General features: G+C 31.3%; 1 protein-coding gene across 2 annotated transcripts in view; it reads left to right on the top strand.

The window, feature by feature from the left end:
- Positions 1-24,616, top strand: part of LOC143085022 (uncharacterized) — a 43,433-nt gene extending 18,817 nt beyond the window's left edge. For both annotated transcript variants that reach the window (XM_076261158.1, XM_076261152.1), the window contains 19 exons: positions 21-158; positions 1,963-2,080; positions 3,161-3,228; positions 4,135-4,376; positions 5,881-5,968; positions 6,370-6,437; positions 6,821-6,857; positions 8,048-8,145; positions 9,024-9,161; positions 9,620-9,765; positions 10,007-10,142; positions 11,997-12,146; positions 12,846-12,945; positions 13,889-13,962; positions 14,426-14,551; positions 17,567-17,677; positions 18,970-19,118; positions 21,590-21,725; positions 24,233-24,616. In XM_076261158.1, the coding sequence (XP_076117273.1) occupies positions 21-158; positions 1,963-2,080; positions 3,161-3,228; positions 4,135-4,376; positions 5,881-5,968; positions 6,370-6,437; positions 6,821-6,857; positions 8,048-8,145; positions 9,024-9,161; positions 9,620-9,765; positions 10,007-10,142; positions 11,997-12,146; positions 12,846-12,945; positions 13,889-13,962; positions 14,426-14,551; positions 17,567-17,677; positions 18,970-19,118; positions 21,590-21,725; positions 24,233-24,304 (2,195 nt within the window). In that variant the 3' untranslated portion in view covers positions 24,305-24,616. The remainder of the gene's footprint in view (positions 1-20; positions 159-1,962; positions 2,081-3,160; positions 3,229-4,134; positions 4,377-5,880; positions 5,969-6,369; positions 6,438-6,820; positions 6,858-8,047; positions 8,146-9,023; positions 9,162-9,619; positions 9,766-10,006; positions 10,143-11,996; positions 12,147-12,845; positions 12,946-13,888; positions 13,963-14,425; positions 14,552-17,566; positions 17,678-18,969; positions 19,119-21,589; positions 21,726-24,232) is intronic.
- The last annotated feature ends 2,750 nt before the right edge of the window (positions 24,617-27,366 follow it).

Here is a 27,366-nt window from a genome sequence, read left to right as displayed (position 1 = left end):
ATTGTACTTTGATTTTACAGCTTGTAGTGCTGGGTTTTATGGAAGTGGATGTCTTCAAAATTGTTCATTAAATTGTGTAAATCCATCTTGTCATCATACGAATGGAGAATGCATTGATGGATGTAACAGTGGATGGAAGGGATTCAACTGTACACAAGGTTTATAGCTTTATGTATATGTTTGTATAATGAATTTCACGATAAATAGACAAATCAGTAACAACAAACCAAACATTTATACCTTTATTAGAGAGATACCAAAGATACAACATCCGCTTTCTATTTAGAACATTCAGTCATTTGGAAGATTGCGCACTTCACTCGATACATACACTTGTATTGTTGAAAAATGAACTGTGATATAATAAGGCGTTTTTTAGATTATGCTTTTCTATGAAGAATGAACGGATGTGGAACCTTCATTACTGTATCGAATGAACAGAAAAAGACAGATAATAAAAATAGCCATGCCAATTTTTCAATTATTAAGTCTGATTATATCCATGTATATCCTTTATATTTCGGCGTGTCACATGAAATTATTTCAATTGCTTTTTTCAATACTAAATAAAAAAAGCCAAAATGTTCTTTTGATTTCCTGTGTTAAGCACAATTTACAATTTAAGGGGGAAAATATATATGTAGTTAAATCATAAGTGACTTTTTGTAACGCATCTATCCCATCGAACTTGAGATAAAGTATACAACACACAAGTTAAGTCTGCCTCATATCTTGTCTCAACTATATAAATTGACAATGAGGGTCTGTTGAAAACACGGCTTTATAGCCAAATCGATGATTATAGCTGCTCGATTGTCAACTTTGTTTATTTTTATTTAGCAACATTCCAATAGCGCTTGCATACGGAGTATATATATCCCCGATTTCATACGATACTCCAGGGGTTATAACGAGTATTTCCTATCATGAATTCCTTGATAAAGGGTTGCTTCTCACAAGAAAGCTATCAAACCAAGAGCTCCAAGTGGTGAAGTTGAAATCATCACTTCGTAAATTTTACGGCAGTCATCATCAACTGGTTGACCGTTGCTTAATATCTGTTTACCAGAAGATGGCTAATATGTTCCTAATGTCGTTACTTTAACCCTGTTCATTTTCTTCGAATGTCACCTACCGCATTAAACTTATTACCGGGCTTGTTTTTACATGAGCAACACGATGGGTGTCTCATGTGGAGCAGGATATACTAGTATTCTTCTGGAGCACTGAGATCCCCCAATTATTTTGTGTGGTTCGTGTTGCTCAGTCTCTAGTTTCCTGTGTTGTGTTTTGTTTACTCTATTGTTTGTCTGTTGGTCGTTTTCGTTTTAAGCAATTAAGTTTTATTTTCGACTTATGATGAGCGTTTGAATGAATATCCCTTTAGTATCTTTCGCCTCTCTTGTACGTAATATGACTGTGTATTTCGAATTAAATTGTTTTTAATAGGACAATCAACTTTTAAATGAAAACAAAGTTTCATGGATAAGAAAAATGTGAAATGATATTTAAAACATGTCATTCTTAAATAAAGAGTTAGTTCTATCTTAAATTGTTGATGAAATAGATGAAAAAATAGATATAAAACAAAACAAATTACAGTTATACGATTTTAACAGCCATATTATGCGGTAGCTATAGTACCATCCCACTGGCCTTTCTTATCTTTTTTAAGATAGTAACATAAGTTCTGGGTTGAAAATGACTGTTACTATATCAGTTTTAATTGTGTGCGCATTTTGACAATTTACAAAATGTATTTACTTTTCAGTATCGGAATTAAATTATGACATACAAGATAATATATATCATTTGTCACAACTCGACCGATTCCGTACCTTCATCTGAATAGAAGAAGAGTTGCGGATTCACCCAGGGATTGCTGATTGATACATATATGCTATTTGATTCTCTACTTTCATCACAAGTCGTATGCGTTGAATGTTTATGCTTTTATTGTAGGTTTTGTTTCAGTAAGATCTGAATTGCAGGGAGAATATTACGGGACAGCAATAGGCGGCGGCATTGGTGCCATGATTGCAGTTATTTTAATTATGTTCGCAGGATTTGTTATTTACAAGTAAGTTTATCATTTATAGAGAATTCTATCTTAAATCACATTTTTTGTTACAGTAATACGACCATTTGTTAAATTAAATAAAAGTTTTAGCAATTAAGTCATTTATTTATAAATCTTATTTTAAGGGGCACCATCTTGTTCAGTTATGTTAAATAACACCTTGAACTTTACATTGTCTCTTTGGAAAATGGGCCAGCCTATATGAAATTTGATATTATAAAACCATTTTAAGCCATTATTTAACATAAAAAAAACATTTTACTGAAGCATTGCTCTGATTAAGTGTCCTGATATTCATAAATATGAGTGGCCGTTCGTGTCATTGGCGGTATGAACATACCGTATGAAATTTTCAACGCGTTGGTTTTACTTCTAACGCGTTGGTCTTTCAACGAGTTGATTCGTAATGCATACGGTATGAAAAACCAACGCGTTGAAAATTTCATACGGTATGTTCATACCGCCAATGACACGAACGGCCACTCATACATATACAATGTACATATATACCGCTGATCCTTTAATTGCTCTACAACCGGTTTGTGTTATGCTCTAGACTTAAATGTTCCACTATTTTGGCCTCTGACATCAGTAAAAGAGACGCAGTATGTCGAAATGTGTACATCGAGTGCAGTCACATTACTAAATTTCGATGTAATTTCAGGTCATTTAAACAAATGATTTTTTTATAGACTTTTCTTCTCATTTAAGTCTTTAGAAGTTTTAATTACGGCCAATGAAAAATTTGATAAATGGTTGTATATATTCACCATAAACATAATGATTTCAAGCATATTGGCGAGAACTCTTATCAACTCGCTTATCAGAATGACAGAAAATTTACTTGTAAAAACTATATATAGCTAGCTATGAAACAGTCTAAGATTCAGAAGTTCGATTGACTAAATAAGTGTTTGCATAGAAATTAATTTCAAACACCATGACAATTAAAGAAAAATTAAATTAGTTTTAAGACAACCCAAGATATTCCGATAGTTAACAAAAACAAAATCAAAATTTATTGAAAAAAGTTATAGTTGTACTTGAACATGTTGTAATGTGTTATTTCTGTTTCTGTAGAGACAACAAAAAATTAACAAAAGATAAATATTCAGACCAGTCAAAATCAAGTCTACGGAGTACCTTAAGTAAGTGAAAGTCACACTGTCAGATATGTATTACTTTATTATTTTGCATTTTACACAAATTTTAGAGATATCTGTAATGTATTATACATCCACCTAAGGATTGGGCGTTATACAGTTAATTCATTCCTTTAATTTTTTCTTTCCAGTAAAATTTTCTTTAAAAGTCATATTGTTTTGATTTAAGGAACATTGTGGATTTGATCTGTAATTCCTATTTGTACCTGTTATATATAATAACCGATTTGCAGTTCTACCTAGCAGTAATGTCCAACAGATGGGTGCAGTCCTCACCTCTACAGCAAGTTAACTGGATAACCTGTCATTTGAACTGGTCAAAGTTAACCAGTGACAGCATTTAAGACTGCTCTGACTAGTCATAGGACCTCAATCTAGTTAACTTAAAAAGCAAACTTGGTTCTAGGACTGTTTTATGTCTACCGAAACAGTTTACTTGGAATCAGGTCCGCTACTGATACAAATTAACTTCGAGCCAGTCCTACCATAGGACCGCACCTATCTGTATTTTGCGATAATTTGTTTTTTTGTGACAAACTAGACATGAATAATTGTTGTATCGACGTGTTCAAGTTTTTTTAAATGAATTAGTTTATATATAATATTATGTTGTACCGTGTATGTAAGTTATGAATTAGTCAGACAACCAATTCTTCTTTGATGTTTTATCACTTTTTAAACGTTCAACAGCAAAGACTTTTCCTAAATGTCTCAAAATAAATGGCGATATAATTTGCACTTCTTGTTAAATGAAACTTTTCCATGCAATCGAACATTTTTCATTTCTACGTGTTTTTTTTTAATGAAAATAGACATCAATAATTTGAAGAGGGAAAATATAAATACATTTTCTAAATATGTGCAACGAAACTGTTAAAAATCTATATATAGATAGGAATAGAGAAAGCAATCATGTCCACGAATATGTGAATGCAGCCATTACATCGGATACAGGGGCGAGAACTGTTCGCCTTGAAGCCACCACAGAAGAAACTGAACTATTACATGAAAGAGATACTTTTGAGCACAGACAAATACCAATTGAAAATTCTGTCAACAAGATACACATTGAAAAAATGAAAGAGGCTATTATTGAAAAACAGAAAGATGAAGGTTTCGAAAAAGAATACCAGGTTAGACATGCAATATCATATTTGAAATAAGATATTTCTCATATTGTCATCGGTTTTAGTAGCACAAAGGACATGTGGTTGCTGCAAATATATTTTCTATTGGTTTTTATTCCAAATTGGCATCTCTTACACGTCGTTTTAATAGCAAAAAACTTATCATAGACACCAGGATTAAAATTTTATATATTCGCCAGACGCGCGTTTCGTCTACACAAAACTCGTCAGTGACGCTTGAATAAAAAAAATGTTTAAAAGGCCAAAAAAATACGTAGTTGTAGAGCATTGAAGAGCAAATACTCGGAAGATTAATAATTATGCGTTTATTCAAGAACCATTCGTTGATCATGTACATCGCCCCTCATTTGAAGTATATACAGACGCATGTAGTTGTTATCTTATGCCAACTAAATGAGCTGAGTTATCCGTTTATGACACTTGATAATAATGTTTAATACACGATTTCATTTTTATTAAATACATAGTAACATAAAACCAAAAAAATCACAATAACGCATTTTTCGTGACATGGCAATAAAAAATTCGGAGGAAAGAAAAAAACATTTGACGTCGTAATTGAAATTTGACTAAAAACGAAATGAGAACAAACGAACCACTCTACGCTTTCATTAAATACAAAAATCAACAAATCAGGAAAAAGATAAATCGACTAAGAATAACGGAAATTTGGTTATCAATTGGTAGGTAGATACGATAAGAATAGATATGCTAATGAGAATCGTCGAAATTAAAACGACTTTTCTAACGACATATGCATCTAGTAAATTAGAAAAAATAAAAAATGTCAGTGATGACTTTGGGGGTTTAGAAACAGCGATTTTTCGTTGCGAAACAGGAAATATGAAGTGTTTAATCAAAGGATTGATGTATAATTATGCGGTTCAAGTGTATTCTTAAATGTTTGATACTTTAGAGAAATTTAACATACCGGTGCAAAACTTAATCACCAATTATGAATCATGATGATGATCATCATATTCTTGGGTTTACATGTTGTTATGTACTATTATTTTATTCATTTATGTATTTTTCTGTCCTGGGTGTTCTTGATTTTATTTGTACTGTATTACTGTTACGAAATGTAGTATCTTTAGCGGTATTGTTAACATTACAATGTAAGCAGTAGGTTTGGCTAGCCATAAAATCTGGTTGAACCCGCCATTTGTTTCTTAAAATGTCCTTAACCAAGACAGGAATATGGCAGTTGTTATCAAATAGTTCGCTTATATGTATGTTGGCATACTACTGTTGCTTTGTTGAAAAGAGGTAATACATGCACGGCTTGTATCACTTGCAAATCAGGGATTGTTGAACAATACAAAGCACATGAGCTAACACCATACTTTTAGGTGGGTTCATGCATCTTTATAACTAGTCAACTTATTTATGAAAAACAATTTTGTATTAGTTACCTATAAACCTACTATTTTTATTAACAATTTTTTATTGAATTTTTAAAATATTAACACTTCATTTTTTGTTGCAGATATTACCTAAAGGGCTTATTCACGCACACGTAGAAGGTTCAAACGAAGTAAATAAAGACAAAAATCGTTTCCGCGACTTATGGCCTTGTATGTTGAAATACCTTAATTGAAAAAAAATCCAATTGAAATAATTGCAATACTAAAACAATTTATGTCTAATCAGATACAATTATACAATACAATTTGTACACATACATAAGTCAAATCTCTCGTGTGTGATTTTTATTTGTGTTGCCATATTATTGTGAGATTATCAAATCTATCAAGTCGGTCAAAATGCACAAATGTAACATGAATTCACAGTTTATATCAACTGAATGAAACTCGCACATTATTTTGGAGATGATAACGCATTATTTTATCTAGAGTTAATGACACAAATGAAATCTATTCGAACATATTAGTTTGCGTTCCCTTTTTATTAAACTTACTGTACATGATGCAAGATCTATTAATTTCTATTTAATTGTTTATTGTACATGTTGTAGATGACCATTCACGTATTGTATTGAAAGGAAACAAAAAGACGGATTATATTAATGCTAATTACATTGATGTAGGTTTTCAATTTGTTTTTCTACAATGTATATTATATATATATAATATATATATATATAATATATATATATAGGCATATACCTCTAACTAACATATAAAAATATTTCAATAGCAAGGTTGATCAAAATATTTTCTTAAAAATGCAGTTTTGTCACATACTCATGTTTCAAATTGACATTTCTTCTTCTTCTTCTTCTTGTATTTCAATCCAACATTTTTTTATTAACTTTTCAACTGAGCAGTATTGTTATCTAATTATTCGAATTCGTAATTAATCGTCAAATCATTTGAAAATTTCGTTTATTGATCACATAATTACCTTTCATCTCTAGGCACTAAACTTAATCATTTTGATACTGAAATACTATGTTTTTTTTCCAGAATTACGACAAAGAAAAGGCCTACATAGCAACCCAAGGTTTGTAAAGGTTTAGTTGAATATTTATAAAGTCTTTAAAAGCGAGTTCTTTACACAAAGATCAACGATAATATTGTTTTAGAACGGAAACATGTCTAGGAATTATCTTAGAATTTTGGCGTTTTGCTTTATAGACATTTTTATCAGCAATTTGAACATTATTCTTTTGATCTTACTGCCGATTGTTTTGAAGAACATGGACAGGACTTGATATTCGGGAGTCTTGGGCAATTACGTCATGTATCAGTGCAGAAACGTCACATCCTCATTTAAATCCACAAGAAATTCACACGTACTCATTCATACAACCGAACAACTATCCAAATGTTTTGTACGTGTAAAAGTAGTTTCACTTACTATCTCATTTTACCGCATATTCTCAAAAAACAGTCAAAACAAATATCTGGAAAAAAAACTAAAAAGAAAAAATGGCATTTTTTTTATACTGTCTTTATTAGCTCAAATACTAGCGTGCCCTTGCGGGCTCACTTGATATTCTTGATGATAAAGTCATTATCATATACACAAATGCCAATATTCTGCATATAACGGTTATAATTACACCCTAACGTCTTATTTTAGTAATGATTGCGCCTGATATTTTGAGAGATTTTATTGTTATGCCATTTTATAGTTTGAATTTAATACAATATTTATCAAGGACTTGCAGATCTTTCGATATTTTGATGTCTATTGTGTGTTTCAATTGTGTGTTATCTCAATCAGCCTAAATATGTTGTTGAAATGTATTTAGGTGTGAAAACATAAATTACAAGTATAATTCTTATTCTTTCAATAGGTAAAAATACTTCGTTTCCTATAAAGTGAAATTTAAAATAAAATTGATATGAAATGTACAAGGAATAGAAAGAAAAAAAAAACACTTTCGAGGGCAGATAATATTGTATCACAATTTGATGTGCTCCATAATAAAAGGTCAAGAGTCTCTATGCCGCTACTGGTACTGGTCGTGAGTTTAATAATCAAAGAGAGGATACATATTTGTTATGTTATGTAAGACTGTTTTTCTATTGAAAATAATCTGAAAATCAATAAATAGACCTACAAACTAATTAAGGTTTGAAATTTAAAAACCAATATTTATGATGGTTTTGCGATGGTTGTTTTCTAGCATATCTTTTCGTGCTTGTCTTTAATATTTAAACTATAGTTCTTTATTTAATATGAAGGTCCCAAGAAAAACACCGTCAGAGATTTCTGGCATATGATATGGCAAGAAAATGTTGGTAAAATTGTTATGGTTACACAGCTGAAAGAGGGAAGAAGGGTAAAAAAATTCATTATCACATAAATTATATCCAATCAATTAAATACATTTATACGACTTGATTATTATAAAGTATTTTCATAACAACCCAATTTAAAACTCTCGGTTTTTGGGATAGTATACAACATGATATTGGTATTTGTTGTGCTTAAAAAAGCTGTTTTATCATGCCATTCTCTACCAAACATAACGCCTCAATGTTCTCATGGTATCGTTCAGACTAGAGTAGAGGAAGTCGCGTCTTGGATTCCTGGTCGTGTAAGACTAGACTATAAAATTGATATTTTCTACTTTTCTGTTACTCATGTGTTAAGAAATAAAGACTATATGTAGTTGGCGTTGGCATAATGTGTCCTGTAGGATGACATCTTTTTGCGTCCTAACAGTTTGTGAATTAGTGTTTCTGTCTAGTACAGAGCAGATATATCATCCAAATAAGCATGGTATATTTGACAATGTCTGTTTTAAACACCAACTGACCATGTTTATCGGCGGAACATTTCAGAGATTACTCATGACTGTTCGAATTTAAAAAAAAATGTTATGATATACGGAAAAATGAACTCCTTATTGATACAAAGCTCAGGTATATTGATATTTTGTTACTAAAAAAACAAAGAAACTTCAAATTCCTTTCTGAATATAAGACAGAACAATTATGATGATTATAATTAAAAGGCTTTTTTTTATTAAGAATAGTCTTCTTATATTACTGTATCATTTTCGTCTAATGTTTTCACCACTGATATGAATTATAAAAAAAGAAATTTATCATTGCCTGTTTTAATGCGAAATGAAACATGTCTGTTTATGTATAATTCCTTAGTTGTGTACCGTTATAAATATTATGTATATTCAATTTTATCAATTTTCTTCAGAACAAATGTGTACAATATTGGCCTGATGTAGTCAATGAACAAATGGTAGTAGAAAATTACCGACTGACATTGACAAAAGAAAAAGAGCATACACTTTATGTTTACAGACTTATAACGATATTTAACCACAATGATACGGTAAAGAATAGTGTTAGTCATATTATCCTTCAACTCTTTTTAAAAGAGGAACATGTTTAATATACTTTTAAAATTTTAATCTTTTTCATTTTACCAAAATCTTAAAATGTACGCCAATGGTCTTCCCGTACTCTAATTCGCTGACAGCTATTCTTCAAATAGTGACTTAAAAGCCATACATTTGTATGAACCGAGTGACTGGTTGAAAATAATATTAATCCAACTCTTGAACCAATGCATGTATGTATCATAAACTTCGTCTTCTGTGCACGATCTCATAAGTTTTACCCGTCCATATCGTATAATCGTAAAAAAAATATTTCACTCGGTCCGTGATGTTCAATCGTCATTTTTCTGTTTAGTCTTTTCATATTTAGTTATTTATTATGGTGTAGTCTGTTTTTTTCTCTTTTGCCATATTCCTGAATATATCCTTATAAAATCAACCTTTATTTCAGAATCGAACAGAAAGAAAAGTTCACCAATTTCATTTCACTCAATGGCCAGATCATGGTGTTCCTGACAGCATCAAATTGGTCCATTTTTACAGGAATGTTAAAAGTGAACATTGTGATCAAAATGGACCAATGGTTGTACACTGCAGGTAAGAATGGGATATTTGAATTTTTATAATACAGATCTTCGCCTTACTGAAATGATAGCTACTTAATGCAATAACCTTTGTTTATGCCTTTTTAAATATCGCATACATCCTTTTTTGTGAATGAGGTAGATCAATTTTAGAGGACATTTACGATGAGTAAAAATGCGTATTGCTTTAGATTTATCAATTACAGCATTTGCAGTTATTTCATATTGATCATTTCTTGAAATGGATTTTTTAGTGCTGGAATTGGGAGGACGGGGACATTTATTGCTATAGATGCACTTTATGAGAATGGAAAGAAGACCAAATATGTTAATGTTATCGAATATGTTCAAATGATGAGAAAGGATAGGATGAATATGATTCAAACACATGTAAGTTGCCTTGTTTTTAGCCACACATATGTTTAGTGTCTATGTTACAAATAAACAAAAATACTTTGTGCAGAGTGTAAAAACATATTTATTTTCCTATCCGTAGCTCTCTCTCAAACCAATTGAAAATAATAAGTCAAATGTTAATTAACTGACCAATTGTCTTTATTTTTATGCCCTACCTACGATAGAAGAGGGGCATTATGTTTTCTAGTCTGTGGGTCCGTCCGTTCGTTTGTCGTACCGTTCGTCCGTCCATTCGTTCTTCCGTTCGTCCGTCCGTTCGTTCTTTCGTGTGTCCGTCCATTCGTCCGTTCGTCCGTCTGTTCGTCCTTCCGCTCGTCCCGTTTCAGGTTAATTTTTTTAGTCAAGATAGTTTTTGATGAAGTTGAAGTACAATCAACTTGAAGCTTAGTACACATGTTCCCTATGATATGATCTTTCTTATTTAAATGCCAAATTAGAGTTTTTACCCACGTTTCACGGTCCACTGAACAAGGAAATGATAGTGCGAGTGGGGCATCCGTGTACTTGGGACACATTCTTGTTTTAATTCTTAATTTACTTTCAGCAAGCAAGAACACTATACCCCGATGTGTATAGTAGATCAGGAAAAATGCACTGAGGAAACATGCAATTTAATCCGACATAGAATACAAAACGATAAAATTACGTTTGTATTAGGTTTTTCATTTGTTTGAAATGTTGGCCCCAACCACACTTTTTAAAATGGTCAACAAGTGTAGTCAAGCGATTCTGATGCCGCACAAATGTTACCAATGAGATATAATTATTTGTCGATAATTCTGCTAGCAAACTGTTAGTTCCTATTGGTATCAACCTCCATGAAACTAATTTTGTAGTTTAATGTGCGAACGACATTATTTAATTAACATGTGTTGTTATTTAATTCGGGAATCACATGTCGGTTTATTTTCGATTTATGGGTTTGACTGTCCCTCTGGTATCTTTCGTCCCTCTTTTCTTATTAAGAATGTTTTTCACACATTCACTGTTCTGATTCCCTTTCGCGTTGTACTTCATAAAGAAGTTAATCAATGGTCGTATTAGATTTGCATTTTCAAATATTTTGGCTTCGAATACCACGATGTCGGTATTTTCATCTGTAGCAGTAAAATTGGGACGGTTAGACCAACAACAACAAAAGAATATCAATTATAATTTCATGTGACTTGTGTTATTCATTTTAAAATGATTGCAATCGCAATGATTTCTTTTTATAGTGATTGTTCAATGATTTGCAATAATAAATGTTATACTTAACAGTACTTTAATAATCAATATTCGAGTTTGGTGACAAAAAGGCGTGTTTTGTTTTCGAAACATGTTTCCGGATTGGGAAATTTTTTTTTTGATTACAAAAATATGTAATGTTCAGTGAATACACATAAAGGCTAGCGATATTAAACGTCTTACAAATGTTGATTGAAATGTTATTTAAAAACAGCGATGACGCCGGTAGCATCAAAGAATTCCCTTTATGTACGTAGTGCATGTTTCAAAAGGTTTGGTGCGAGTAAATCCAAAAAACTCTTATATGATACTGATATTCAATTGATAGTTTGATTTATATGTAGTCCGTTGAAATATATATTGCTATTGATTGTATGTGATATCACTGGGCATTGATAATGATTCTTCCACCTACGTAAGGCTCGTTTTGTCACATACAACCATACTCATTTTAAATGATTTATATTAGGAAATGTATATTTCAGTAACGGCTAACTTTATGTCACGTTTGTCGTTTCTGTTAGAAGAATTCATTTTACAGAAGTACACTACTGTTGCCTTTATTTACTACTTGTAGTAAAACTGGTTAGAATTTTGCAGGAACAATATGCGACAGTTTTCGAAGCACTGCTAGAATTATTTACAATACCAAATACATCAATTAAAAAAAGTGTTTTCTGTAAACACGTTGGTGAACAGGAATGTATGACTTTACCAAAAAACCGAAAAATGTTCAAATTAGAGTTTCAGGTAAGCGAAATAACCAACTCATATTTTTGTAGCAGTTGTCTTGAATACTACTAAATGTGCAATCTAAGACAACAAAAGACTCATATCACCAAAATGAAATAAATGGTATTATATAAACGCTAACATGCAAACAAGAACAGTGTTAAAATATCACTTGTTTGAGCAATTACTCTTAACACCAAGAAATAAAACAAGCTGTAAAAACCAATATAAATAAAATTATGTCGGTATAGATGTCTTTAAGACAAAATCTTAAACCATTAAAAGTGGAAGATAGAAAAATCTTAAACCATTAAAAGTGGAAGATAGAAAAATCTTAAACCATTAAAAGTGCAAGATACCACAAAACGCAAGAAAGAGTAAATAAATCGATAACACCATGGCAGCAAAGTGACAAACTATCTACAAATCACTAAAGACTGAGCAAAATGTAAACCCTACTGAAAATTGTCCGATGCTGTTCGATGTTCGGTACACCAAAAGGGTAATTTGAATCTGCTCAACATGTGACACTATAATTTTCATCATCAAGTCTTATCCTACGTTATAAGGGGCTTTCAATCTATACACATTTAAACGGATTCAACCGGAAAGAATAATACAAATTATAAAAAGAGTCCAAAAACAAATGAATTTGTGCCATTTTATTTCATTAACGCCTTTATTTAATGTTTTATTCAATATTATCTTCTGATTTAGACACTAGAAACTATGCGGCCAGCGTATCATGAATCTAAATTTTCCGCTGCAAAATTGACAGAAAACATATCGAAAAATTGGGTAGAGAATATACTTCCACGTAAGTACATGTCGATTGACTTTATTTGGGTATCCGTATAAATTGAGGTTGTTATTTTCTGTCAACAGTTTTCTCATTTGAGTTTTTAGTATATTAGGTATAATGTATTCAACATATTTTGGGCAATCAAAGGACATAATTGAGATTACTTCCAGATACCAACATATTTGTGTAATTATATTTTGAATTACCCTCGAGGAATAAGAAAGGGGATTCGACTACGACAATCAGATGTGGTCGCAGATATTCCGGACCGGAAACCAAATAATGATGGTGTCTGTTAAACTTTCAAATGTGGTAATCTGATCTATACAGCTAACATAAAACATTCCTTATTTAACCTCTTATATGATCTGATATCAAAACCATCTAAAAAAATAAATATGTCAAAGAGAGTTAAAAAATTATCTGCATGCAATGACAACAATGATAAAAGCATAGAGTAATAACATTATATAAACACAACGTAAAACTTACGACTGGGCGAAACTCCACCACCAAAAAAATATATCGAGTGCATATTTTGTAGAAGAAAATTTCTATTAGCTCAACCTCCATTGTATACCGCCGTGTAAAAAAAAATCAAACTATACATAGTTGTTTCTGTTGGCATTCTGGTAATAATTATATAAAATATTTGACAAATTGTATATTGTACGATAGGACAGGATCTTAATAATATATTCGAAAGTTAACTAGCAAATGTGTAAAAACTGCGACACCAAGTACTTTCTTTTGCATTGGAAATAAAACAATTAATACGACAAAGAGATAATAAAAATTTAAATTAATGACGAAAAATATTGGAATTCTGAAAATAAATCATAAACTCTACTGTGTTCTTGTCCTGCATATGAACGAACAACTTGATGTATGACTTCAATTATTAAATCAATCAATTAATATTCATTTCTCAACTATAAACTTTTGCATTTTATTGAAGATGACAACTTTCGACCATACCTTATGTCATACGGACGAGCAAGAACTGATTACATAAACGCAGTAATAATACCTGTGAGTGATTATTTTATAAGTTTCTTCGAACGTTTCAAACTAATGGAAAGTAAATAATATTGGCAATTTATATATATATATATATGTATATACTTTAGATTAAAAATTTAGAAATTGTCATTGTATAGGTGACTATGCGGTAGAGGTTTGATCATTTTTGACTATTGAACAGTGGCATATAGTTGTAAACTTGTTATTATGTCTCTGATGGGGAGTTGACTCATTGGTCATACCACATCTTCTTACATGTATATTCATTGATAAAATAATTTATAAATCTTTTGCATAACTTTTGAATGATATCTGGGTGTCGCCTTAAACATTGAATTTCTAATCGAATGGAGTTGACAACTTTTTCTTCTATAGGTACATTATACCTTTAATCAAAACGACTAAATAAATTTTCCAGCAATGTATTATTTTAATTCTGCTTTTTTTAACAGTTTTTTTAAACAATTTTTAGGGACACAGAGAAGAAAGTACATTTCTCGTAACACAATGTCCCTTGAAAGACACTGTTGTGGATTTCTGGACAATGATATACGACCACAACTCCAGAATCATTGTGTTATTGGATCAAGTCTTTAAAGTAAGGTGAAATTTTCAGTGGTTTAACATCTTATTTTCAGTACACGTTTGTTTTTTGCTTTTTTTTAGGGAAGGGGGTAGTAGAGATATATTGGTTTCTTGCTTTACATCTTCCTTTGTATACTTTCTACATCCTGTTGTAAGGACAGATATTATATGTGTCTGCAATTTAATACAAAACACGCGTCTGGCGTACTAAATTATAATCCTGGTATCTTTGATAACAATCAATAAAGACCTTAAAAATATAACGATTTTTGTAACCAAGATATCATTTTCCATGACCTTGCCAAAAATACCCTGATAGTTTTACTAACATCGTCTGTTTTTATCCAGTCATTGTATCATCATTTTTTTTAAACGATAGTTGAACTTATGACAACTTTTTTGCTTAATATTCCGGTTTAAGGTTTTGATTCACATTTCTCCTTTTGATTCTAACATTAACAAATTTCATTAAAAAAACAAATAAAAGATTCTTTTGTAAAGTGTAAAACTTATTTAGACGATATTTCATATGGCGTAACATATTTTAAGCCCAGCAGTGTTTATGAGTTTTTATATTTCATATTACTGTTTAACAACTTATATTAATACACTGTACGGATTGTCAATTATGTTTAGGCTTTATTGCGTTATGATACACAGCAACGTTATAAGTATGATACGTCCTCACGTTTGATCTCGTACAAACACGATAAAGGTTATCGAGAATTACACGTGTTAAGTTATTTCTGACTTAGTGTCAACTAAATGGCAAAGTAATATACATAAATTCAATATCAGGCGGAATTTAATAACATAACAATTACAACAACATTGATTTCGAAATGTAGTTAATTCAGAGCATCTTTAATTTGAGATTGCCTCATATCAGATAAAAGGTATCGCATACTCTTCTTTAAGTCTAGTATGAGTTCTTGATCTAACTAACAGTTTTAATATATATTTTTTCAACTCTCATACGTTTTTCCCGGAAATCACATGTTTATCAAATTAAAACAAAACAGGATGTCATAATATTTATAATATCTATACTATTATATAAATTCTAAACTAGTTTGCAAGAAAGAACCTTCAAATGAATTACCATGAGCAAAATATATAAAATGGTTTTCGAAAGATACCAAAAGTGATATCCAAGCTTGTAAGTCGAGAACAAACTGACAATGTAATGGCATGGATGAATAACGATCAAAAAACAAAAATCAATATACAAAATACAAAATACAAAAAACCTAAAAACTGAGCAACAGTAACACAAACAAACATCTAGGTGATCTCATGCAAGTACTAACTGGGGACACCCAAATCAGTTACAGCTCTGCATGTGACACCCGACGTGTTACTTCTAAACAACGTGAAGTATTATCACGTGATTAGTCATTATGCAATATTGAATTGTTATTTGACTATGTTATCCTAAGACAGTACCAAACACCCGTCGGTTATATAAATTGTCTTACCCTGAAACTTGACCGAGTGTGAATTGTTTGAAACAAGTATTTCATGACAAAGATAGAGACGGCTGTTACCGGTTTAAACATCACATACATTACTAAAAAATATACCAAAAGTATAAAGAACAACACTTAAAACTAACGTGCATTCATAATTAAATTTGACTGTCCCTCTGGTATCTTTCGCCACTCTTTTATTCCTTCTTCAAATTTGATTTAAATGCACGTTTGTTGACGTGCTACATATTTGTTTTCCGTTCATTTTTTATACTTAAATTAGGCCGTTAGTTTGAATTGTTTTACGTTTATCATTTAGGAGCCTTTTATAGCTGACGATGCTGTATGGGTTTTGTTCATTGTTGAAGGCCGTATGGTGATCTTTAATTGTTAATTTCTGTGTTATTATGTATCTTGTAAATAGTTGTCTCATTGAAAATCATACCACATCTTCTTTTTTGTATCATCATAGATACCATGCTTGAAATGTTGCCTTTGTGCTAGACTCGCGTTTCCTCTACAAAAGACTCACTAGTAACGCTTAATTAAAAATTTTAAAAAGACCAAATAAAGTACGAAGCTGAAGAGCACCAAAATTCCTTAAAGTTTTGCCAACTACAGCTAAAGTTGTCTGAGATAGAAAAACCTTTGTATTGCAAACATTTGTAAACTGTTACATTATAACTATAGCCATATCAATGATAAACAATGTCAACACAAAAGTGCTGACTATTGGGCTGGTGATAACCTCGGAGAATGCATAATTACACGCCACAAATAAAATTAATCTTTTGCTATTTATCATTTTGTAGAAAATGTGGATAGTATTTTCGAAAATTAAAAAAATCCATTTTTGCTATCTTTTAATTTTAGTTTTAATCAAGAATGAATCAGGAAGAAAAAAATGTACAAATAATAATCTGTTCTTTTTCATTTTTAATGTAAAAAAAGAAGAGAATAATAAAAACTCCATTTTTTGCATTGACTACCTTTATTACATACATGAAGCAATTGATTTAAACTATCTAGATCAACTTGAAATTTAGAATAGTACCTTCAACCTGGTGTCTAGAACCTTAACACTTAATTGGCGATGATGACTGACAACAAACAATTGTATTTCTGTCTTAGATAAGAATGGATATGTTCTACTTGTTGAAGCTACCATGCCCTCTTTATTTGATTAATAAAAGTAATCCAGGAATTTTTAACTAGCTATGAGCATCATGACGGATTCCACTTTCCACGTTTAGGTTGTATGCTCCTCTTTCCTTACGTGAATACAAGAGGTCACTTTGATTAGTATTAAGACTATCGTTGCTCAATTATTTGAAAAATAAATCCATGTACACACTTGTGTTCCTTTGTTTACCTTTTCGTCTTCCATCCTTTGGTCAGTCTTGGGTTTTTGGTAATTTGGTTTACAATAGTCTCCATACAGTCTCACGATTACAAATGTTAAAACAAATCCCATGTTTGACTATTTAAATCGGAAAGTTTGTATGTTTATTCTATTGAACATTGCTTGTAATCTTATTTGTTTAATCTTCTTTTATCAGAATGCACAGTTATGGTTAGAAAGATCGGAATCGCTAGAGTTTGACAACTTTCGCATAACGCAAGAAGGAATGTCCAATAAGGATGAACTGAAAATTTCTTTGTTTCATAAGGTGAATAATATTGAAATGTAGTTTTATTTTTTTTGGCAAATGTTGAATTCATATGCATATACATATTTTCTATTTCATGTAATGAAACACTGCCAAATAAAAATGTATGGAGTGTTATCTAATTTGAAATCCATCAGTCTTTTTTTTTCATTTTTGCCTGAAATGGGTCGAATCCAACCCCTGTATTTTTTCTGGAATGTTAAATAATACATTTCATTTTATTAATCTAATGGATATTCTTTTTTTATTTTGCGATATGGATTTTTTTCTGATGAAATGCATTGATGACATTTATGTTAAAAGATTACATTGGGCATCATAGATCAATAATTTTACAGCATAATACGAATAATCAGCCATGAATAAAGTTGTGATAGTCATACGTATAATAAACAAATGTAGCACTATTTGAAAATCATGCATTTATTCGACTTTATAAGCTGTTATGCAGCAGTAATCTTCTGATAATCAGCTTGCTAATTACCAGTGGATGTTAAGAAACCAAGAACGTACGATTAGCTTAATAACGGGATTGTCTTTGAAAGAAAATTTCGAAAAAAGAGACAAAAGATATCAAAAGGACTTTAAAACTTATAAGTAAAGGATAAACTGACAACTTTAGTCAATGATAGCATAAATCATATCTACTAATCTATTTTGATAATATGAACCACAATATATATAACGATACCAAGGATACCGGGTATGTCGACTGGGTAAGCTATACCATCATCATCATTACCGAACTGAACAAAGAAATAACACGACGGGTGCTGTATACGTTGCAGGAAATGCTTACCTTTCCGGAGAACCTGATTTCACTCCCGGTTTTTAGTGGAGTTCATGTTGTTTCTTAATTATTATTTATTACAGTTGATGTAAATGCCCTTTAGTTTTATGAGTCTTTGTTTACACCTTGGTTTTGATTGTTATTGTCTAAAAAACGAAATATCAAATATGGCCAACAGAGTATAAGACTTTAAGCATTTAGATGTAAGACCGCGAATACATATCTCGTGTGAATTCAAACGTAAGCGTACACTTGGCTATTTCAGTCCTTCTTCGATTACTAGTAGTATATGTGAGATATGTGTATGTTAGGATAAAATCAATGTTATCAAGATTATATATATAATGTAATAAACTTTTTATCCTTTGTCCAGGCTTTAAGTTCGGTCGTTTATAAATGTTCACTAGGATCTACACAGAAGAAAACTGTTATTGTATAGTCACAAACATACATCAATATAACACCATAATTTTTAATTCGTAAACCATTTTTGTTCTTCCAGAAACAACACGATAAAAGAATAATACAAGTATTTAAGACGAGCGACTGGCAAAGTCCAACAATACCTTCAACTCGAATTATTCTGGATCTTCTAAAAAGTGTTGTTATTTGCTCGAAATCACAGAATGGTCCAATTACGGTGGTATGCAGGTACAAACTTTTTATATATCATATATGAAGTTGACAAGAGTTGATCGAGATTCAGATCTTTTAAATCAATTTTGTACAGGCATAGATTACCTTAGCCGTATTTGATACAACTTTTTTTTCGAAATTTTGGATTCTCAATGCACTTCAACTTTGTACTTGTTTGACTTTATTAATATTTTGATATGAGCGTCACTGATGAGTCTTAGGAAGACGAAAAGCGCGTCTGGCGTACTAAAGTATAATCCTGGTACCTATGATAACTATTTAAACCACTGGGTCCATGCCACTGCTGGTGGACGTTTCGTCCCCGACGGTATCACCAGCCCAGTAGTCAACATTTCGGTGTTGACATGAATATCAATATAAATTTCCTGTTTACTAAACTTTGAAATTTTCGAAAAACTAAGGATTTTCTTATTCCAGGCATATATTACCTTAGCCATACTTTGTACTACGTTTTGAAATTTTGGATTCTCAATGCTCTTCAACTTCGTACTTGTTTGGCTTTATAAATATTTCGATATGAGAGTCACTGATGAGTCTTATGAAGACGAAACGCGAGTCTGGCGTTCTAAATTATAATCCTGGTACCTTTAATAACTATTGTAGATACAAATTCAGTTATAAAACAAAACAAAAAAAATGAGCCACGTGAACAAAAGGAGTAAGACAGGGTGCTTCGACAGATAAGCGTCTTCGGCTAATCATACATTAACTACCATGCGAATACAATTCAGTTTAAATATTTTTATCATAAGTCGGACGAAATTGGTAACGTAGCTGATCGAATGCACTGATTGTATTTAAGAAATCGAACGCGATAACATGTCGTTACTGTTATAAAACACCGAAAAATATTATTGATCAACCAATTCGTGTTGGTCACCATTAAACTAATTTACTGTCGATTTACGTCATTTTCTGTATTATTCTGTTATTTGTAAGGAGCACAATCATTTTAATGAACTTCATGTAGTAATGTGTAATGTGAACAGGCACGATCATATTGCATAAAAGATGTGTAAAACTGTCCGTATGATGTAACAAGGGATATGACACTATTGAGAAATGAGACGTTAACAAATGGAAAGTCGAATTCAAAACGTGTTTGCACTAATTCTTGTTGGAGGCCGTCAATCTATATAAATGTTGAGGAAATAATCAGGATTTGAAGAAGACCTACAGTAACTATTTTCTGTGTCTTTTGTGTATTAAAGCTTGGAATCAGTGTGGTTATTCACAAAATAAGATTGTTCATGATCTAAAATAAGGAATTTGTATCTCACTTTCCCATGATTGTGATGTAACGAAGTAGGCCATCATTGTTTAATTGAACATTGAAATAAATTCAAAAAGTCCAAAATTCGTTAAGATTGAAATTTACCTTTTTGTAGTAGATCTTTGAACCTCTTTTGTCATGTTTATATCCACCTCTGAATGACGCGCCGGGTAAGGTATACCTCATTACAGTATTTCTTACATGCATTGTTTACCGCAGCAAAAATGTAGTATGAACTGTTCAAATAATGTTTATCTAACATATTGCCGATCCTACTATACATCGATCATTATTTTATTTTTTTGGAAAAATTACAGTTTCAGTTTAAAGATGGGAGCTTTTTACATCTTAATTCTCACGTAAAATAAAAGGAGAAAGGGGCAGATATATATCCTCTAAATAATGTAAGAGTATATGTAGCAATCCTAGTTTTGCTAAAATTCCAAAGTGGGATATTACAAATCATGATTTTGGCATATAAAACATTGTTGTTTAAAACTTTGACTTCAGTGAAATGTTTGTCATGCTGAGACGATAAAACATCTTCAACCGTAGGCGTCATGAAAGTCGCATTAAACTCGACAATATTGAACGCTTTTCTGTATCATTACCGAAAAACTTTGATTCACTCAGATGGATCGTCCATTGTTGGTTCATCTGCTTCGCGAAAACATTTTTTGGCATCACCTGCATCTCGCTGTAACCTGACGCCATTTTAAAATTAAAATATATACTAATCATACTTCATATAGGAAATAGCATAAATTTATAGAGTTTTTTTTTATTCCTTGAGTCCGTGTTATGTGTGAACCACGAATCTTAGTGTCTGTTTTGATTTAAATTACCATTTGACTGGAATACATATGTTTTTAAACCCCGAAATCAAAAATCACGGAAAACAATTTTCCACAAATCACAAAAATTGGTATTCATTAAAGAAAATCCATAATATTCAAACGTATAAAACCATACGACATATTTAGCAATTCATTTATTACACTAGAAGTTGATCGAGGTCAATGCATTCAAGTATTGTAAAGCATATTCTCACTGTACATGTAGCATTTTTTAGTGTTCATATGGGTCAATATAAATAGTAGACGACAGCGTTCGTTTTTACCTTATAATGTACAAATGTAGCCATTCCTTCTTTTTATTTTATGATTTATTATATTTTCTGTAACATTTTTAGAGACGGATGCACCAAAAGTGGGTTGTTTGTTGCACTTTATCTTATTTTAGATAAAATAAACATTGACGAAGAAGTCGATATATTTCAAATTGTAAGGAGTATTCAGACTAGACGTCCAGAATTCTTGAAGATGTGTGTAAGTTACGGTTCCATACATTATAGCATATTTTTTTATACACTTTTACTTTGACGTTTACTTATCAATTAATAGTGTTTGTGTTGTTCTTATTCAACATAACTACACTATAGTATATTTATAAACAAATATATTCCGGTTTCACTATGTATTTTGTACTATAGAAACATTTAGTAGAATCTGAATAATAATAGAGTGTGTATCTCCCCTTTGATACCAATTTCCAGAGCTTTTGTTTCATTCGTGGTTACATTTCTACAAAGTTGCTGATACATAAGAAGCTATTTGACCAAAGGTTCCAATTTGTTTAGTTAAACTTCTCACTTTAAAATTTTACGGATATTATTTGGATTCCATTGATCTTTATGGAATATCGGTGACGTACATGACTGCATATGTACCAATAGTCCTTAAAACAAACCCGTTCTCTTAACTTCGATTATAACATCTCCGAATAAGACGAATCACCCATTTGGTACATACTTTGAGCATCATTACAGGAAAAACAAATGAACCACGATATATTTGAGTATTTATCCTTCTCGAACACTTTTGATCACTTTAGCTTAAGTGTTACTGATGTTTGAGTTAGAAACGAGCTAATCAAGAACCCACTATTACTTGATACCTTATAATATGACTTGATAAATATTTTAAATAAAATAACATACGTACGTAATTCGAGGTATGTGAGTAATGTGAACGGTTATTACCAACACAGCTAGTGATGCTTTTGCTTTAGGTTTGTTGTATCTCTTTGGGTTTTTTTTCTGTTTGTAACAGTCTCAGACGTTGTTAGTCGAAATCGATCTATTTCCGTACCTAATCTGAATGGTTATTGCCAACATATGTCTTTTGTTGAATACGTTGTTAAGTGTGCCAAGGCTTAAAAAAATATACACTAGCAGTTTGTCCATAGAAAACATTTGTAACAAAATGATATAAATCATGTACTTTTATTAATAGTTTTGTCGTCAAAATGGTTTAATTAAGTTTTTCTTTTATTTAACTGTGTATATATATATTAGCTCTCCTCAGATCTGATTAATTTTATTTTTTAAACTTAATTTTGATCTGATAGTTTTTAGAATTTATCCTTTGTTTATGTCAAATGTGAAATGAAACAGTAATGATGAGTACATTTGAATACATGGGTCAATGATAATTTTTAAAGATGGCAGCCAAGAAACGATCGAGAATATAATGAAAGATACAAAAAAAAAGTCGAGATGCCTTAAAATAGATTGGTAATGTCAAGTAATGCAATTTTATTGAAAATCTCTAACATGACTTATCAACTTATTTTAGTTTTTGGTTTTTGGTGAGGTTCATGTTGCTTAGTCTTTAGTTATCTATGTTGTGAACTGTTATTTGTCTGTTTTTCTTTTTCTTTGTTAGCCCTGGTGTTGTCAGTTTTCGAACTATGAGTTTCACTGTCCCTCTTGTACCTTTTGCAACTCTATTATAAAACTAACATGAAGGTCGTTAAATGTTGAGTATAATCTGTTAACCATGCTGGACCACCTACACTACCTGGAATTACACCCAGTTGATGGTGAACCTCATTTATTACCTTTCTATGTAGTGTTTTGTAAACTGTTTTATCGGACCACAGATTAAAATGCCATCAGGTGGTGATCCCCTATGAGACCGTATGGGGTTAGTAAGTTTCATATGGGGTTCATGACGCGTTAATGGCGACGTCATCTATTAATGTTGTTGTGTTTCATTGTTTATTTTTCAACAAAACACCGCAGAAAAAGACCAGCGTTTGATAAATTCGTTATATGGTTAACTACTGACCCCCTACGGATCCATAGAGGGTGAATAAAATTCATAGGGGACTCGGCCTCCGGCCTCACCCCCTATGGATTTTACTAACCCTCTATGGATCCGTATGGGGTCAGTAGCGAACCATATATGTAACTTATAATATTTCTTATTGTCTTATTAATATTTTTGTAATTACGTTTTAAATTTTTCTCCGACATATCTTCCACATTATTTAATATTAGGTTAACTTCCAGTACACATGGCAAGTGCATCTAAAATAAACTCTGAGTGTTTTTTTTTATTATAGTTCAATTATAAGATTTAGATGTTAGTATGACGTCCATTTTCACTTAAGTAATACAGATTTTGATAAGGTCCATATGAAGCTCGCCAGCGTTTGTAGGATTTTCTAGCTGTGTTGAAGACCCATTGGTGACTTTCGGTTGTGTTCTTTCCTTTGGTCGGATTGTTGTCTTTTTGACAGAATCCTCATTTTCATTTTAAATTCATCTAGTATGTTTCCTCCGCAGTAACAGTGAAAAGTGAAAAATCCATTTTGAGAAAATCGTTTTAGAAAGGAAATCTTTTTTTATGTTTTTTTTTATCAAATTTGCCAAGGTAAGCCAAGAATGTATGATAACTAATGTGTGTTGGTAAAGCATTTGATTAGTGATCTTTGCTTATTGTTTAAATGTGTTGTAACATACACTTTCACTTGTACGTTTTTATTTTAGGATCAGTATGAATACTGCTACCGATGTATCAAAGAGTATCTGGAAGGAGAATCATTGTATGCAAATACTTGATGATGCAATATTGACTTGGCTATAGAAACATTTTAATTGTATGACACAAGCAGGCTGTCTTTGATTTAGCTATCGACTTTCATTTTATTTTTACAATTTAATATAACATTTTTGTATATAACACGGCTACGAAGTTCGTATAACAAGATTTTATACGATATGTGTATGCTTTTAAAAATTGGTATGAGGTTTCACATATCAACAGAGTTCAACACAAGCTAGCTTTACAGAAAAGAGAATAATAACTAATTATAGGTTGAAGTACATAAATTATGTTTTTTGCTACTGATAATTAAACCTTGTTTATATTTATGACAAGCTTTTATAATGTATATATAATTTATACATGTTTTATTGGCGTTTACAATGCTCTTCAACTTTGTACTTGTTTGGCTTTCAAACTTTTTTCATCTGAGCGTCACTGTTGACGAAACGCGCGTCTGGCGTATTAAATTCTAAACCTGGTACCTTTTGTAAGCTATTATTCGTGTGTTTTTTCTGTCCTATATGTTCTCCCATTTGTTTGTACTGTAGTCCTGTCATGTAATGTAGGCATTGTAATGTTATATTTAACATCGCCATAAAAGTGGGAGGCTTTGCATGCCACAAAACGAGGTTCAACCATTGCCCGTTGTTATATTATAGTTCTTTTATATATGTGTTAAATTTTAATGTTGTGTTTCTGTTGTGTCGTAGTTCTCCTGTTATATTCTGTGTTTTCTCAAGTTTTAGTTTGTAACCCGTATTCTTTTTTTTTTCTCAATCGATTTATGCATTTCAAATAGCGGTATACTACTGTTGCCATTATTTACATTTACTTTCATTGGTTAATGGTACCCTTTTACCTTCAACAATGAGCACAAGCAAAAGCCTTACCGTACAGCAATCTTACACGGCCCACATTAACAAAAACTAAATATAATAAACAGCAACAAATGACAGCCACTGACTTTAGGCATGAGGCACATACAGCACTTAAGGTAGCACAATACAAAGATTTTTCATCCCCGATCATACATTTGTACATCTTTAAACTGACGTAATTCCACTCATCCTTCTTTAAATTTTATAAATGATGTACCAAAAGAAAGAAGATTGATTAATCTTTCAAATAGTGATAGTTTCATAATGACATAATTATTACATAATTAATTGTTGTGTAATTAGTTGCTATATTGTAATGTCCATGCTTGAAAGAATTTAGCTTCTTTGTTATTCATTGCATCCCAAAATATTTTATAGATTCTATCACAACACAGTTTGACCTCCAAAACTGTGTCTCAGATTTTTCCTATTGTAATTCATTCTCTCATAAATCTTCAATGAAGTTTGCAACATCAATTCATAAAAGATCACTAAATTCAATTAGGTATAAAATTTGTTCTATTGATGTTTTTGGAAATCTGAGACACAGTTTTGGAGGTCAAGCTGTGTTGTACAAAAATCTATAAAATATTTTGGGATGCTATGAATAATTAAGACGCTAAATTCATTCAAGTGTGGACATCACAATATAGTAAATAATTACATAACAAATTGATTATGTAATAATTGTGTCATAATGAAATTATCATAATTTGAAAGATTAATCTTTCTTCTTTCTTTTGGTACCTCATTTATAAAATATAAAGAAGGATGAAATGAATTACATCAGTTTAAAGTTATCTGATTGGGAGTGTAAAAATCTTTGTATTGTGCTACCTTAACGTGCCCACAATCCTCCTATAAAGCAAGACAGTGCTGTAACAGCACAACTTTATGACAAACTTTTGAAACGTATGAAAAAGGTATTACTCAACAGATCGATAAAAACAAAAAACAACTCAAAAAGAGTAAAAAACTTATACAGATCTGAGAGTACTCGCAGTTCCTAAAAGCTATTTCAAAGACAATAACAACTAATAAAGAAAATATGAATGTAAAACGAACACATTAAATTGCGTCCTCCTTGATTTGCTTCAACAAGCTGTTAATTCTATGGAGGTTTGTTTTAATTGTTATTTAAACATTATTTAAAAGCTTTATTAAACACATTTTAAAATTGAGAATGGAAATGGGGAATGTGCCAAAAAGACAACAACCCGACCATAGAAAAAAACAACAGCAGAAGGTCACCAACAGGTCTTCAATGTAGCGACAAATTCCCGCACCCGGAGGCGTCCTTCAGCTGGCCCCTAAACAAATATATACTAGTTCAGTGATAATGAACGCCATACTAATTTCCAAATTGTACACAAGAAACTAAAATTAAAATTAAAAACCAATTGTTCAGAGAAAAATTGAAGGTCTTTCCATCAAAACAATGTATTTTGATATGAAAGTTGTGAAACTAAGTTTAAAATGTCATTTCAATCGTCAAATGATAGCTTCTAGTGCGCTGATTCCAAAAATATTTTTTTAAATAAGGGAGATAATTTGTGCGCTGATTCCAAAAATATTTTTTTTAAATAAGGGAGATAATTTGTTACTTCCGGTTTGAAAAATGTTACTTACGATTATATTTGAATATTTACTTGACACTGATTCCAAAAATATCTGGTTCTATATACTTTTATATTAATAAAGTACAAAAAATAGCTACTTCCGGTTTACAAAAGGTCACTTCCGGTTGTTTCTTCCAAGGTTAAATGGTTTGATACCTTTTTCCAAAAGTTTCATAGCTTTATCATGTATACATATAAAATAAAAGCAAAGGTCAAAATCTAGAACGTCAAATTAAGCTATGACCTTGAGATCAATTTCAAGGTCATGAACTTAGGACCTCAAATCAAAAGACCATAGGTCTTAATTATATTTGGTTAATGACTTATATCACCAAACGCGTATTTTTTAAATACAAGAGTGGAGAAAACTCCCTTTTACGTTCAACGTGCCCTTGCAATAAAAATTTATGTGTTACGACATGTCGCAACTAACAATTTAGTAAAAATAATTTGTTGATATCTTATACGGTCTTTGGATATAAGTGAAAATAAGCCAAATTCAAAATATTAGAATATGACCTTGACCTTTGGACTTGACCAAATTTTCATTTTTTTGGACCAAGGACCTCAAATCAAAAG

Source organism: Mytilus galloprovincialis, chromosome 1, assembly GCF_965363235.1.
Source record: "Mytilus galloprovincialis chromosome 1, xbMytGall1.hap1.1, whole genome shotgun sequence".
Taxonomy (NCBI): domain Eukaryota; kingdom Metazoa; phylum Mollusca; class Bivalvia; order Mytilida; family Mytilidae; genus Mytilus; species Mytilus galloprovincialis.
The sequence above is the reverse complement of the archived record's forward strand: the minus strand, read 5'-3'. Positions and strand labels throughout refer to the sequence as shown.